Source organism: Pseudophryne corroboree, chromosome 1 (genome assembly GCF_028390025.1).
Source record: "Pseudophryne corroboree isolate aPseCor3 chromosome 1, aPseCor3.hap2, whole genome shotgun sequence".
NCBI lineage: Eukaryota > Metazoa > Chordata > Amphibia > Anura > Myobatrachidae > Pseudophryne > Pseudophryne corroboree.
The window spans coordinates 459,804,346-459,819,052 of NC_086444.1; the positions used below are offsets into that span (position 1 = coordinate 459,804,346).

At 47.3% G+C, this 14,707-nt stretch overlaps 1 protein-coding gene across 1 annotated transcript in view; it reads left to right on the forward strand.

Annotated features, from left to right (window-relative positions):
* Positions 1-14,707, forward strand: part of LOC134980975 (uncharacterized) — a 65,559-nt gene that overhangs the window by 8,168 nt on the left and 42,684 nt on the right. The window contains exon 2 of the mRNA XM_063948070.1: positions 9,523-9,585. Within this exon, the coding sequence (XP_063804140.1) occupies positions 9,523-9,585 (63 nt within the window). The remainder of the gene's footprint in view (positions 1-9,522; positions 9,586-14,707) is intronic.

The following is a 14,707-nucleotide window of genomic DNA, read 5'->3' on the forward strand; positions in this document are numbered from 1 at the left end:
GGCATCATCACTGGATTTATACGCCAGTACCACTGTAATTATATGGCAGGCTCACTGGAATTATACGGCAGGATCACTGGATTTATACGGCCGTACCGCTGGACATATACGGCAGTACCGCTGGACATATACAGCAGTATCACTGGACATATACGGCAGTATCACTGGACATATACGGCAGTATCACTGGACTGGACTTATACGCCAGTACTACTGTAATTATACGGCAGGATCACTGGATTTATACGGCAGGATCACTGGAATTATACGGCAGGATCACTGGAATAATACGGCAGGATCACTGGAATAATACGGCAGTACCGCTGAACATATACGGCAGTATCACTGTACTGTACCTATACGCCAGTACCACTGTAATTATACGGCAGAATCACTGGACTTATACGGCAGGATCACTGGACATATATGGCAGTACCACTGGACATATACGGCAGTATCAATGGACATATATGGCAGTATCACTGGACATATACGGCAGTATCACTGGACTGGACTTACACGCCAGTACCACTGTAATTATACGGCAGGATCACTGGATTTACACGGCAGGATCACTGGAATTATACGGCAGGATCACTGGAATTATACGGCAGGATCACTGGAATAATACGGCAGGATCACTGGAATTATACGGCAGTATCACTGGACATATACGGCAGTATCACTGGACATATACAGCAGTATCACTGGACTAGACTTATACGCCAGTACCACTGTAATTATACGGCAGAATCACTGGACTTATACAGCAGGATCACTGGACATATACGGCAGTATCACTGGACATATATGGCAGTACCGCTGGTGTTGGATTTTAGGAAGGCTGATTTTGTAGGGATGGGAAAATGTGTAAGCGATTCTTTGGCAGAGTGGAGGAACTTGGAAACAGTGCAGGAGAGGTGGGAAACATTCTTGAAGGCAACAGACCTTTGTATCAAAACTGTTAGGAAAAACACAAGGAAAAGGAAGCCAGTGTGGTTTGCAAAAGAAGTAGCAAATATTGTGAGAGCAAAAAAGATGGCTTTTAGGAAATATAAGCAGACACAAAATAATGAAGACAAAAAGATATATCTTGTTAGACAGAAGGAGACAAAGAAGGTAATCAGATGTGCAAAGGCACAAGCTGAGGAGAAAATGGCCCAGTCAGTGGGTAAAGGAGGCAAAACTTTTTTTAGGTATATAAGCGAAAAGAGAAAAACAAAAGGCGGAATTATAAAACTAAAGACGGACACTGGGAGTCTTGTTGAAGGAGACAATTTAATAGCAGATCATCTTAATGATTATTTTTGCTCAGTATTTACTACTGAAAGAGAGGGGAAGGGGCCACAGTTAAGTTGCAGGGATATTCAGGAAAATGAAACAAGTACATTTGCAGAGGAGAAGGTCCTAACAGAACTCTCAAAGCTGAAAGTGGACAAATCTATGGGGCCAGATGGGATACATCCAAGGATACTAAAAGAACTTAAATAGGTGCTGGTAACACCATTGACAGAATTATTCAACCAGTCATTAGCTACAGGAGTAATTCCAGGGGACTGGAAAAGAGCAAACGTAGTCCCACTGCACAAAAATGGAAGCAAGGAAGAGGCAAACAACTACAGACCAGTGAGTCTTACATCAGTAGTAGGGAAATTGATGGAAACACTCTTAAAAGAAAGAGTTGTAGATTATCTCAAATCCGACAATTTACTGGATCCCAAACAGCATGGATTCACTTTGGGGAGATTATGTCAAACAAATCTTATTGACTTTTTTGATTGTGTGACTAAAGTGATGGATAAAGGTGGAGCCATGGATATAGCTTATCTAGACTTTAGTAAGGCTTTTGACACAGTTCCACATCGCAGATTGCTAAATAAACTTGAAAGTTTGGGATTGGATATTAGGATTATTGAATGGATAAGATCTTGGTTGAAGGATAGAAAACAGATAGTTGTGGTAAATGGAGTGCATTCACAGGAGGGAAATGTTACCAGTGGAGTACCCCAGGGATCTGTACTTGGACCAGTGCTTTTTAATATCTTTATTGGTGACATTGCAAATGGCATTAAAGGGAAAGTATGCCTTTTTGCAGATGACACAAAGGTATGCAACAGGGTAGACACACCAGGTGGGGTAAAACAAATGATTGAGGATCTAGGTAGACTAGAGGAATGGTCAAGAGTCTGGCAATTACAGTTTAATGCCAAAAAATGCAAAATCATGCACTTGGGTCTCAAAAATCCTAAAGCTAAATACAGTATTAATGGCACTATACTGGAAACTACTGAGGAGGAAAGGGATCTAGGAGTCACTATTTCAGATGACTTAAAGGCAGGTAAGCAATGTAACAAGGCAATGAGGAAGGCTAGTCAGATGCTTGGCTGCATTGGGAGAGGAATCAGCAGCAGAAAGAAAGAAGTAATAATGCCACTGTATAGGTCATTGGTACGGCCTCATCTAGAATACTGTATTCAGTTCTGGAGGCCATATCTTCAAAAGGATATTAATACATTAGAAACTGTACAAAGGAGGGCAACTAAAATGGTGCATGGCCTACATCACAAAACATACCCAGAAAGACTAAGAAATCTCAATATGTATAGTTTGGAGCAGAGAAGGGAAAGGGGGGACATGATAGAAACTTTCAAATATATCAAGGGTTTTAACAAAGTCCAGGAGGGAAACATTCTCCAAATGAAGAGAAGCAAAAGGACACGAGGACATGCACTGAGACCGGAGGGGGGGAGGTTCAGGGGAAATTTGCGAAAAATTATTTCACAGAAAGGGTAGTGGACAAGTGGAATAGCCTCCCATCAGAGGTGGTAGAGGCTAAGACAGTAGAGCAATTTAAACATGCATGGGATAGACATAAGGATATCCTTACAAAGAAATAAGGATCAAATAAGGTTAGAGATAAAAAATAATATAAAAAAAAAAAAAAAGGGCAGACTAGATGGGCCAAGTGGTTCTTATCTGCCGACAAATTCTATGGGGTACATTTACTAACATTCGTAATTTCCGAAAATAGGTCAAAGTTCAATCACGAATGACATCGACAGTGTAAAACTGCAACTTTTTGAATTGATTACGATGGATTTACTAAGCTGTCGTATTCGGGTTTTTCTTTTCTTCCGATGTCGATGTCATTCGTGTTTTTTTACCTATTTTTACGGCAGTGATTAGCAAAACACTGCCGTTTTTTTTTTACAATCAATCTCGGCCGGATCTGTGTGATCCGTGCTGGGGTTCTTATTTTTATTTTTTTTAATTAAACACCGTAAAATAATTTAAAAAAATGCGTGGGGTCCCCCCTCCTAAGCATAACCAGCCTCGGGCTCTTTGATCCGATCCTGGTTGCAGAAATATGGGAAAAAAAATGACAGGGGTTCCCCCATATTTAAGCAACCAGCATCGGGCTCTGCGCCTGGTCCTGGTCCCAAAAATACGGGGGACAAAAAGAGTAGGGGTCCCCCGTATTTTTAAAACCAGCACCGGGCTCCACTAGCTGGACAGATAATGCCACAGCCGGGGGTCACTTTTATACAGCGCCCTGCGGCCGTGGCATCAAAAATCCAACTAGTCACCCCTGGCCGGGGTACCCTGGGGGAGTGGGGACCCCTTCAATCAAGGGGTCCCCCCCCCCAGCCACCCAAGGGCCAGGGGTGAAGCCCGAGGCTGTCCCCCCCCATCCAATGGGCTGCGGATGGGGAGGCTGATAGCCTTTGTTGTAAAAGAAAAGATATTGTTTTTAGTAGCAGTACTACAAGGCCCAGCAAGCCTCCCCCGCATGCTGGTACTTGGAGAACCACAAGTACCAGCATGCGACGGAAAAACGGGCCCGCTGGTACCTGTAGTACTACTACTAAAAAAATACCCAAAAAAAGACAAGACACACACACCGTGAAAGTAAAGATTTATTACATACATCCACACAAACATACATACATACTTACCTTATGTTCACACGCAGGTTGGTCCTCTTCTCCAGTAGAATCCAAGGGGTACCTGTTGAAGAAATTATACTCACGAGATCCAGGGGTCCAGGCTCCTCGGGAAATCCAGGGGAAATCCACGTACTTGCATAAAATAAGAAAACGGAAAGCCGAGCCACGAACTGAAAGGGGCCCCATGTTTTCACATGGGACTCCTTTCCACGAATGCCAGAAACCCACTCTGACTTCTGTCTAAGTGGGTTTCTTCAGCCAATCAGGGAGCGCCACGTTGTAGCACTCTCCTGATCAGCTGTGTGGTCCTGTCCTCACTGACAGGCAGCACACGGCAGTGTTACAATGTAGCGCCTATGCGCTACATTGTAACCAATGATGGGAACTTTCTGCCCTGCGGTTGACCTAAAGTGACGTCACCGCTGAGCAGAAAGTTCCCAGCATTGGTTACAATGTAGCGCATAGGCGCTACATTGTAACACTGCCGTGTGCTGCCTGTCAGTGAGGACAGGAGCACACAGCTGATCAGGAGAGTGCTACAACGTGGCACTCCCTGATTGGCTGAAGAAACCCACTTAGCCAGAAGGCAAAGTGGGTTTCTTGCATTCGGGGAAAGGTGACCCATGTGCAAACATGGGTCCCCTTTCAGTTCGTGGTCGGGACACCGTTTTTTTATTTTTGGCAAGTACGTGGATTAACCCTGGATTTGCCGAGGAGCCTGGACCCCTGGATCTCGTGAGTATAATTTATTCAACAGGTACCCTTGGATTCTACTGGACAAGAGGACCGACCTGCGTGGGGCCATAGGTAAGTATGTATGTATGTGTGTATGTAAGTAATAAAATTATACTTTCACGGTGTGTGTGTCTTGTCTTTTTTTGGGTATTTTTTTAGTGGTAGTACTACAGGTACCAGCGGGCCCGTTTTTCCGCCGCATGCTGGTACTTGTGGTTCTTCAAGTACCAGCATGCGGGGGAGGCTTGCTGGGACTTGTAGTACTGCTACTAAAAACAATATCTTTTATTTTACAACAAAGGCTATCAGCCCTCCCATCCGCAGCCCATTGGATGGGGGGGGGACAGCCTCGGGCTTCACCCCTGGCCCTTGGGTGGCTGGGGGGGGGGGACCCCTTGATTGAAGGGGTTCCCACTCCCCCAGGGTACCCCGGCCAGGGGTGACTAGTTGGATTTTTGATGCCACGGCCGCAGGGCGCTGTATAAAAGTGACCCCCGGCTGTGGCATTATCTGTCCAGCTAGTGGAGCCCGGTGCTGGTTTTATAAATACGGGGGACCCCTACTCTTTTTGTCCCCCGTATTTTTGGGACCAGGACCAGGCGCAGAGCCCGATGCTGGTTGCTTAAATATGGGGGAACCCCTGTCATTTTTTCCCCCATATTTCTGCAACCAGGATCGGCTCAAAGAGCCCGAGGCTGGTTATGCTTAGGAGGGGGGACCCCACGCAATTTATTTTGAAAAAATAAGCACTTTCCCACCCCTTCCCACTGATATACATGCACGGATCTCATGGATCCGTGCATGCCTATCCAATCACGAATAAAAAAAAAAGGTCTGTTTTTTTTAAGCACTTTTTTACGAGTTGTAATTTTTCACGGCAGTGTTTGTTCTTTTTTGGCTTTGCACTTCTTAGTAAATGACCGAGATTCATACTTAAACAGCCGCGTTTTGACCGATGGTGTATTCATTCGTAATTTTTTACCTGAACTTGCAAAAAATTACGAATGCCCTCATCACTGCCGTGATTAGTGTTTAGTAAATGACCGAGATTAACCGAGATGACACTTTGAAGAAAAAACGGCATCTCGGTCAAAATCGGGAGCTTAGTAAATATACCCCTATGTTTCTATGTTTCTTATACGGCAGGATCACTGGAATTATATGGCAGGATCACTGGAATTATATGGCAGGATCACTGGAATAATACGGCAGGATCACTGGAATTATACGGCAGTACCGCTGGACATATACGGCAGTATCACTGGACATATACGGCAGTATCACTGGACATATATGGCAGTATCACTGGACTGTACTTACACACCAGTACCACTGTCATTATATGACAGAATCACTGGACTTATATGCAGGATCACTGTATTTATACGGCAGGATCACTGTAATTATACGTCAGGATCACTGGATTTATACGGCAGTACCGCTGGACATATACGGCAGTATCACTGTACTGTACCTATACACCAGTACCACTGTAATTATACGGCAGCATCACTGGACTTATACGGCAGGATCACTGGACATATACGGCAGTACCGCTGGACATATATGGCAGTATCAATGGACATATATGGCAGTATCACATTCACTGGACATATACAGCAGTATCACTGGACTGGACTTACATGCCAGTACCACTGTAATTATACGGCAGGATCACTGGACTTATACGGCAGGATCACTGGAATTATATGGCAGGATCACTGGAATTATACGGCAGTACCGCTGGACACAGTGGCGGATCCAGGGGGGGGGCGCACCAAGGCACCAAGGCAGGGGGGGGGCCCTGTCGTTTAGAAGAAGATTTTTTTTTCATTGATAGTGCAGCACAGTGAAGGGGAAAATGGGACGCTCCAATCTCCGCGGTGGCGGCCCCTGCAGTACGGGGGGAGATGGTGCAGTCCTTTTGCTAGACTGCGCTGAATTCCCCCCCTGTCCGGTCCGCGTCCTGCTGCTGTGAGTGCTGCCGGCTTCCTGCTCTCTGCCTGCACGCGGATCTCCAGCTCCTCCGCCCGTCCTGAATGTGACTGCGGCCGGCATCCTGCTGCTGTGACTGTGGCCGACGTCTTGATCCATGCCTGCACCCAGGTCTCCAGCTCCTACCGCCATCCGGCTGCAGAGTGTGACTGCGGCCAGCATCCTGCTGCTCCCTGCCTGCAGCCAGATCTCCATATCTGACATCAGGTAAAGGTCCGCTCCCCATCCTACCCCTGGTACCTTCCGTCCACTCTTCTCAATGCCAGTACCAGGGAACAGTTTCCATAGCAGGGGGCCATCAACAGTGTTAGTGTGGGCGTACAGGGGTGGTATATCAGTGGGTAGGGGTAATTCTTTGTGTGCCCCCCACCAGCCCACTGCGCCCATCGATGTCATTGCCCCCCACCTAGAACCTACCTGCCAGTTCAGTCACAGGGATCCTCCTGCCCCCTTCCCATCCTGCCTAGCGTCCCCCACCATCTCACTGGCCACCTCCCATCCCAATGTCTCCCACCCTACCAGCCCTGGGTATTCCCTCCCTTATTAAGCCCAGTGTACCTCCTTCTCCAACATAGTGCCACCCCTTCCCACCATGCCAGTGCCTATTTCCCATTCAGCCCAGTGCCCCCCTATATATCATCCACTGCCTCTCCCCGTCAACCTCTATCTGGTGTCATCCATTGTCTCTCCCTGTCACCCTTTTAATGTCACCCACTACCTCTCCCTGTCTCCTACTGCCTCTGCCGTCACCTTCTCCCTCTCATCATCCACTTCCTCTCCCTGCCACCCTCTCCTTTCACACACTGCCTTTCCCCTGCATCACTATCTCGACATCCGCCTCTCTCTCCTGTTACCCTCTTCAAAGCATCACCCTCTCCCTCTCCATGTCAACTTTTCCCTGTCACCCACTGTGTCTCCGTGTCTACCATTCCTGTCACCCACTAGCTCATGGATACAGCATTCCCTTTGAAGCCACGCTTATTATTGTGGGCCACACCCACTTTCCCAGGAGCGTGCTTGCCTTTGGCGCACAAAGTACCCCCCAAGTCATGGTGCCCCCCCTGTCATTTTTTTCTGGATCCGCCCATGGCTGGACATATACGGCAGTATCACTGCACATATACGGCAGTATCACTGCACATATACGGCAGTATCACTGGACTGTACTTATACACCAGTACCACTGTCATTATATGGCAGAATCACTGGACTTATACGGCAGGATCACTGTAATTATACAGCAGGATCACTGGAATTATACGTCAAGATCACTGTATTTATACGGCAGTACCGCTGGACATATACGGCAGTATCAATGGACATATATACGGCAGGATCACTGGACATATACAGCAGTACCACTGGACATATACAGAAGGCCAGCAGGACACCACCACTGGACTGATGCAGGACAACACGGCACCACTGCAATGGACTGGACTTATACAGCAGGACTGGACATATGGCAGCAGAGAGCACCACCACTGTGACTGGACTGATGCAGCACAACACACCACCACTGGACTGATGCAGCACAACAGAGCACACTATACAGCAGCACTGGACATATGGCAGCAGAGGACAACACCACTGTGACTGGACTGATGCAGCACAACACAGCACCACTGGACTGGACTTATAGAGCAGCACTGGACATATGGCAGCAGAGGACAACACCACTGTGACTGGACTGATGCAGCACAACACACCACCACTGGACTGATGCAGCACAACACAGCACCACTGGACTGTACTTATACAGCAGCATTGGACATATGGCAGCAGAGGACACAACCACTGTGACTGGACAGATGCAGCACAAGACACGGACACTGAGGATGGAGACATGTCCTCTCTCTACACTCTCCAATGCCGGAGTGAAAATGGCGGGGACGCGCAGCTCCTTATATGGAATCCAAACCCCGCGAGAATCTGACAGCGGTATGATGACGTTTTGACTCGTTCTGGTTTTCGAGTCAGTTGGGAAAACCCGAGTCTGACTTGGATCCGGGCTCGTGACGTTAAGTCCGGTAGGGTTTGGTTCTCTGAGAACCGAACCCGCTCATCTCTACTCAGAAGGCAATCAGAAAATACAACAAGCACATTTCTGTTGTAGCATCTGTAGTAACACTGGCCCTCATTCCGAGTTGATCGCTCGCAAGGCGAATTTAGCAGAGTTGCTCACGCTAAGCCTACGCCTACTGGGAGTGTATCTTAGCTTCTTAAAATTGCGACCGATGTATTCGCAATATTGCGATTACAAACTACTTAGCAGTTTCAGAGTAGCTTCAGACTTACTCGGCATCTGCGTTCAGTTCAGTGCTTGTCGTTCCTGGTTTGACGTCATAAACACACCCAGCGTTCGCCCAGACACTCCCCCGTTTCTCCGGCCACTCCTGCGTTTTTTCCGGAAACGGTAGCGTTTTTATCCACACGCCCCGAAAACGCTGTGTTTCCGCCCAGTAACACCCATTTCCTGTCAATCACACTACGTTCGCCAGAGCGAAGTAAAAGCCGTGAGTAAAAATACTATCTTCATTGTAAAATTACTTGGCGCAGTCGCAGTGCGAATATTGCGCATGCGTACTAAGCGGAATTTCACTGCGATGCGAAGAAAATTACCGAGCAAACGACTCGGAATGAGGGCCACTGTACACTACTTCTCAGTAGTAGTAGTTAGGTAAATGTCTCTTCAACAATTTAAAGTCTCTCACTTTCAGTACACTAATGCATTAAAGTCTATCTCAATCATAATGCGTGGATCAACTGTTATAGTAATTATTAACTTGCTTGAAATGTTGTTCACCCAGTTGGATGAACCTTGTGCTGTCTCTCTCTCTCTCAGGTACTACACTCTCCTCTGCAGTCACTACAAGGTTGTATCTTCCTGGAGATCTGCTCCTCAGCGGTATGTCTAATATAACCACTCTCCCAGGCAAGACTGTTGGTGCTACTGCAGTCAGCTTCTTGGCTTCTCCAACTGTCTCTTGCTCTGGGGACTTTTTTTAGTTGCAAAGATAGGGTCTTTTATCGTTTTTTCCCACCAGCGACAGCTCTGCACAGGCCCCTCCTCTATTTACGTCAGTGCTCCCTGGTCCAATCCCAGAGAGAGCAGGGCTGGCTCTAGTGTCTCTTTGGTGGCTATCTTGCAGAATTCCATGCTGGGCACCACCATTTTAGGTGAGCCCATTCAGTCAGCACCTGTGATTTCCTGGTTTTAAAGTACCAGGTGGAACAGTAAATCACAGTTATCATTGCAAGTTGCATTGACCATATCTACCACTGAATTGGCTATGGAGTATTAACTTACTTTTGTGCTGGCAGCTTTCATAAGGCAACTTTCAGATTTTGTTATAGGTCCCCTTCAATTTGCAGAAATACACTGCAGAGTAGATGGATAAAGGTGTAATTTTGTTAGTTTTTGGGCAGATTCAGCAGGGCTTATTTGTCCATATTTTACTTCTCTAAATGTTGGGAGGTGTGCATGCACATTACTGCCCTAAAGCGTCTTCAAGCCAATGGGGGGCACCAAATTTTTATTTGTTGTTGCTTGGGGTTGATTTACAAAGCATCAGTTTGTAAAAACGGGCGCTTCTGATTGTGTTTGTGCCTGATTACTGTATTTAAAAGGGTATTGTCTTATTAGCAAGACCTAACCATGTAAAAGCATTGCCTTTTAAATTTCATAATCCTCCGCTTTATAAATAAACCCCCTTGAGTCTTCTTAATTTAGGATATTTAACTCTAATATAGTCCAGAGGGTAAGAAAAAATAAGGAAAAATATCCCTTCAGCACACCGCATTAGCAAAGCAATTTGAATACTACATGATAATAGAAATACAGAGATCTCAGTTTACATATATTTGCAAAAATATATTTAAGTCACCAGTCTTAAAATTTTATTTTTATTCTTGCAAATACAGTTTATGCAAACTGAGATGTCTGTATTTCTGTTATTATGTAGCATTCAAATCTCATTGCAGGCCTTTGCAGTGTGCTGGGGGAATATTTCTCCTTTTTCTCTGACGTCCTAGTGGATGCTGGGTACTCCGTAAGGACCATGGGGTATAGACGGGCTCCTCAGGAGACTGGGCACTCTTAAAAGAAAGATTAGGTACTATATCTGGTGTGCACTGGCTCCTCCCTCTATGCCCCTCCTCCAGACCTCAGTTAGTATCTGTGCCCGGCCAGAGCTGGATGCACCCTAGGGGCTCTCCTGAGCTTCCTAGAAAAGAAAGTATTTGTTAGGTTTTTTATTTTCAGTGAGATCTGCTGGCAACAGACTCACTGCTACGTGGGACTGAGGGGAGAGAAGCGAACCTACCTGCTTGCAGCTAGCTTGGGCTTCTAAGGCTACTGGACACCATTAGCTCCAGAGGGATCGAACACAGGCCCAGTCCTCGGTCGTCCGGTCCCGGAGCCGCGCCGCCGTCCCCCTTGCAGAGCCAGAAGAACGAAGAGAAGTTGAAAATCGGCGGCTGAAGACTCCGGTCTTCATTAAGGTAGCGCACAGCACTGCAGCTGTGCGCCATTGCTCCCTTAGCACACCACACACTCCGGTCACTGATGGGTGCAGGGCGCTGGGGGGGGGGGGCGCCCTGGGCAGCAATTAGATTACCTTACTTGGCGAAAAGCACATAATACAGTCTGATAAACTGTATATGTGCATTAACCCCCGCCATTAAAGTACATAAAAGGACAGAAGCCCGCCGCTGAGGGGGCCGGGCCTTCTTCCTCAGCACACCGGCGCCTTTTTCTCTTCACAGCTCAGCTGGAAGGAAGCTCCCAAGGCTCTCCCCTGCAGTATCCTGGTACACAAAGGGTAAAAAAGAGAGGGGGGCACATAAATTTAGGCGCAAAACTGTGTATATAAGCTGCTATAGGGGAAAAATCACTCAGTATAGTGTACATCCCTGTATTATATAGCGCTGTGGTGTGTGCTGGCATACTCTCTCTCTGTCTCTCCAAAGGGCCTGGTGGGGGAACGGTCTTCAAATAGAGCATCCCCTGTGTGTGTGGTGTGTCGGTACGCGCGTGTCGACATGTCTGAGGTAAAAGGCTCCTCTAAGGAGGTGATAGAGCGGATATGTGTGTGGGAGGGTGTCTCCGTCAACAACGCCGACACCTGTTTGGATATGTGTAAGTGCTGAGGTAAAATTATTGCACAAAAGGTTAGGGAACAGAAAGGAAATCTACCCTGGTCTGTCCCTACGTCACAAAGTCCTTCAGAGTCTCTCTATGTTCACTATCCAAAATAACAAAGTATCGACACGGAGTTTAACTCCACTGTCGACTACGATAATGCAAAGTTACAGCCAAGAGGGCTAAAAGATATTCAATATTTGATTATTGGAATAAAAGATGATTTGCATATCACTGATGACTCATCTGTCCCTGACACAAGAGTACACATGTTAAGGGGAAGAATGCTGAGGTAAATTTCCCTCCTCTCATGAGGAAAAAGAGCGGGAATCTCCAGACAAGAGACGGCAGCTTCCCACAAGAGAATTCTCAGGCTGTATCCTTTCCCCACTAGGGCCAGGATGTGTTTAGAATCTTCCCCTTGGGTGTCCTGTTTGCACTAGCTATTCTCAGGGATCCTGCAGATAGTGTGCACATTCTAGTATACTACCCAGACCGGCTATTGTGTCGGCATGGGTTTATAGCGCTGTGGCAGCGTGGACAGGTACCTTATCAGCAGAGATTGAGACCCTAGTATGCATATAAATATTTTAAGATGCTGTCTTAAGTGATAGACATATAATTATAAAGCATGCCCAAAGGGACATGAGTATACTGGGTCCTAGAGACAAAAGCTAGGTCGATTTCTGCTTGACGTGTCCTGTAGAATATACATTGGACAGATGATGCCGACTTAAGAGGCATATGGAAGGCTGAGGATTGTGTGGAGAAAGGTTCTCTGGCCTGGTCTCCACAGCTATAGCTGGTAATTCTGATATTTTGCCTTATATTCCTGCACAGCCTAGGAAAGCACGACATTATTAAATGCAGCTTTTCGAATAAAGAAACAAGAAAGTCTGAGGTGCGTCCTTTCTTGTCAGAGCCGGGGGCAGAGGAAAGAAGCTGTACAACACAGCTAGTCCCCAGGAACAGAAGTCCTCCCCGGCCTCTACAAAAATCCACTGCATGTCGCTGGGGCTCCACAGGCGGAGCTAGGCCCGGTGGGGACATGCCTTCGTAAGTTCAGCCACAAGTGGGTTCACTCCCTGTTAGATCCCTGGGCAATAGAAATTGTATCGCAGGGATACAGGCTGGACTGTGAGAAGATGCCCCCTCACCGAGGACCCGGCGGGCTTCCCCCCAAGAGAGGGAGCCAGTGTTAACTGCAATTCGTAAATTGTATCTTCAACAGGTGGTGGTCAAGGGTCCCCTCCTTCAACAAGAGGGTGTTATTATTCGACCATGTTATAATCCCGAAACCAGACGGTTCGGTTAGACCCATATTGAATTAAAATCCCTGAACATATACCTGAAAAGGTTCAGGTTCAAGATGGAATCGCTAAGAGCGGTCATTGCAAGCCTGAAATGAATCGGGACATAAGGGATGCATACCTTCGTGTCCCCATTTATCCACCTCATCAGGCGTACCTCAGAATTGCGGTACGGGAATGTCATTACCAATTTCACCAAGGTAATGGCGGATATGATGGTGCTCCTGCGGAAGCAAGGTGTCACTATTATCACATACTTGGATGATCTCCTCATAAAAGCGAGATCAAGAGAGCAGTTGCTGGACAGCGTATCACCTTCTCTAGAAGTGAAACAGCAACACGACTGGATTCTCTATATTCCGAAGTCGCAGTTGGTTCCTACAGCTCATCTGCCTCGCCTAGGCATGATCCTAGACACAGACCAGAAGAGGGTTTATCTCCCGATAGAGAGAGCTCAGGAGCTCATTACACTGGTCAGGAATCTATTGAAAACCAAAACAGGTGTCAGTGCTTCACTGCACTCGAGTCCTGGGAAGGATGATGGCATCATACGAGGCCATCCCCTTCGGCTGGTTCCATGCAAGGACAATGGAACTTACTGGACAAGTGGTCCGGATCACATCTTCAGATGCATCGGCTAATCACCCTATCCCCCAGGGCCAGGGTGTCTCTCCTGTGGTGGCTGCGGAGTGCTCACCTTCTGGAGGGCCGCAGATTCGGCATTCAGGACTGGGTCCTGGTGACCACGGATGCAAGCCTCCGAGGGTGGGGGGCAGTTACACAGGGAAGAAAATTCCAAGGTTTGTGGTCAAGCCAACAGACTTGCCTTCACATCAATATCCTGGAACTAAGGGCCATATACAACGCCCTAAGTCAAGCGGAGTTCCTGCTTCGCGACCAACCGGTTCTGATCCAGTCAGACCGCAGGGGCTCATGTAAACCGCCAGGGTGGCACAAGGAGCAGGGTGGCGAGGGTAGAAGCCACCAGAATTCTTCGCTGGGCGGAGAATCAAGTAAGCGCACTGTCAGCAGTGTTCATTCCGGGAGTGGACACGACCTCCACCCGGGAAAGTGGTGACTTCATCAGGAAGTCTTCACGCAGTTTTGCAAATTGATGGAAACTGCCTCAGGTGGACTACATGGCGTCCCACCTCAATAAAAAGATAAAAAAGCTTTTACGCTGGGTCAAGGGACTCTCAGGCGATAGCTGTGGTCGCACTAGTAACACCGTGGGTGTTCCAGTCGGTCTATATATTCCCTCCTCTTCCTCTCAGACCCAAGGGCTGAGAATTGTAATAAACGGAGGAGTGTGAACAATATTCTTTGCTCCGGATTGGCCAAGAAGGACTCGGTACCCGGAACTGCAAGAAATGCTCTCAGAGGACCCATGGCCTCTGCCTCTCAGTCAGGACATGTTGCAACAGAGACCCTGTCTGATCCAAGACTTACCGCGGCTGCGTTGGACGGCATGGCGGTTGAACGCCGGATCCTAGCGGAAAAGGGCATTCCGGATGCAGTTATTCCTACGCTGATAAAGGCTAGGAAAGACGTGACAGCAAGACTTTTTCACTGTATAT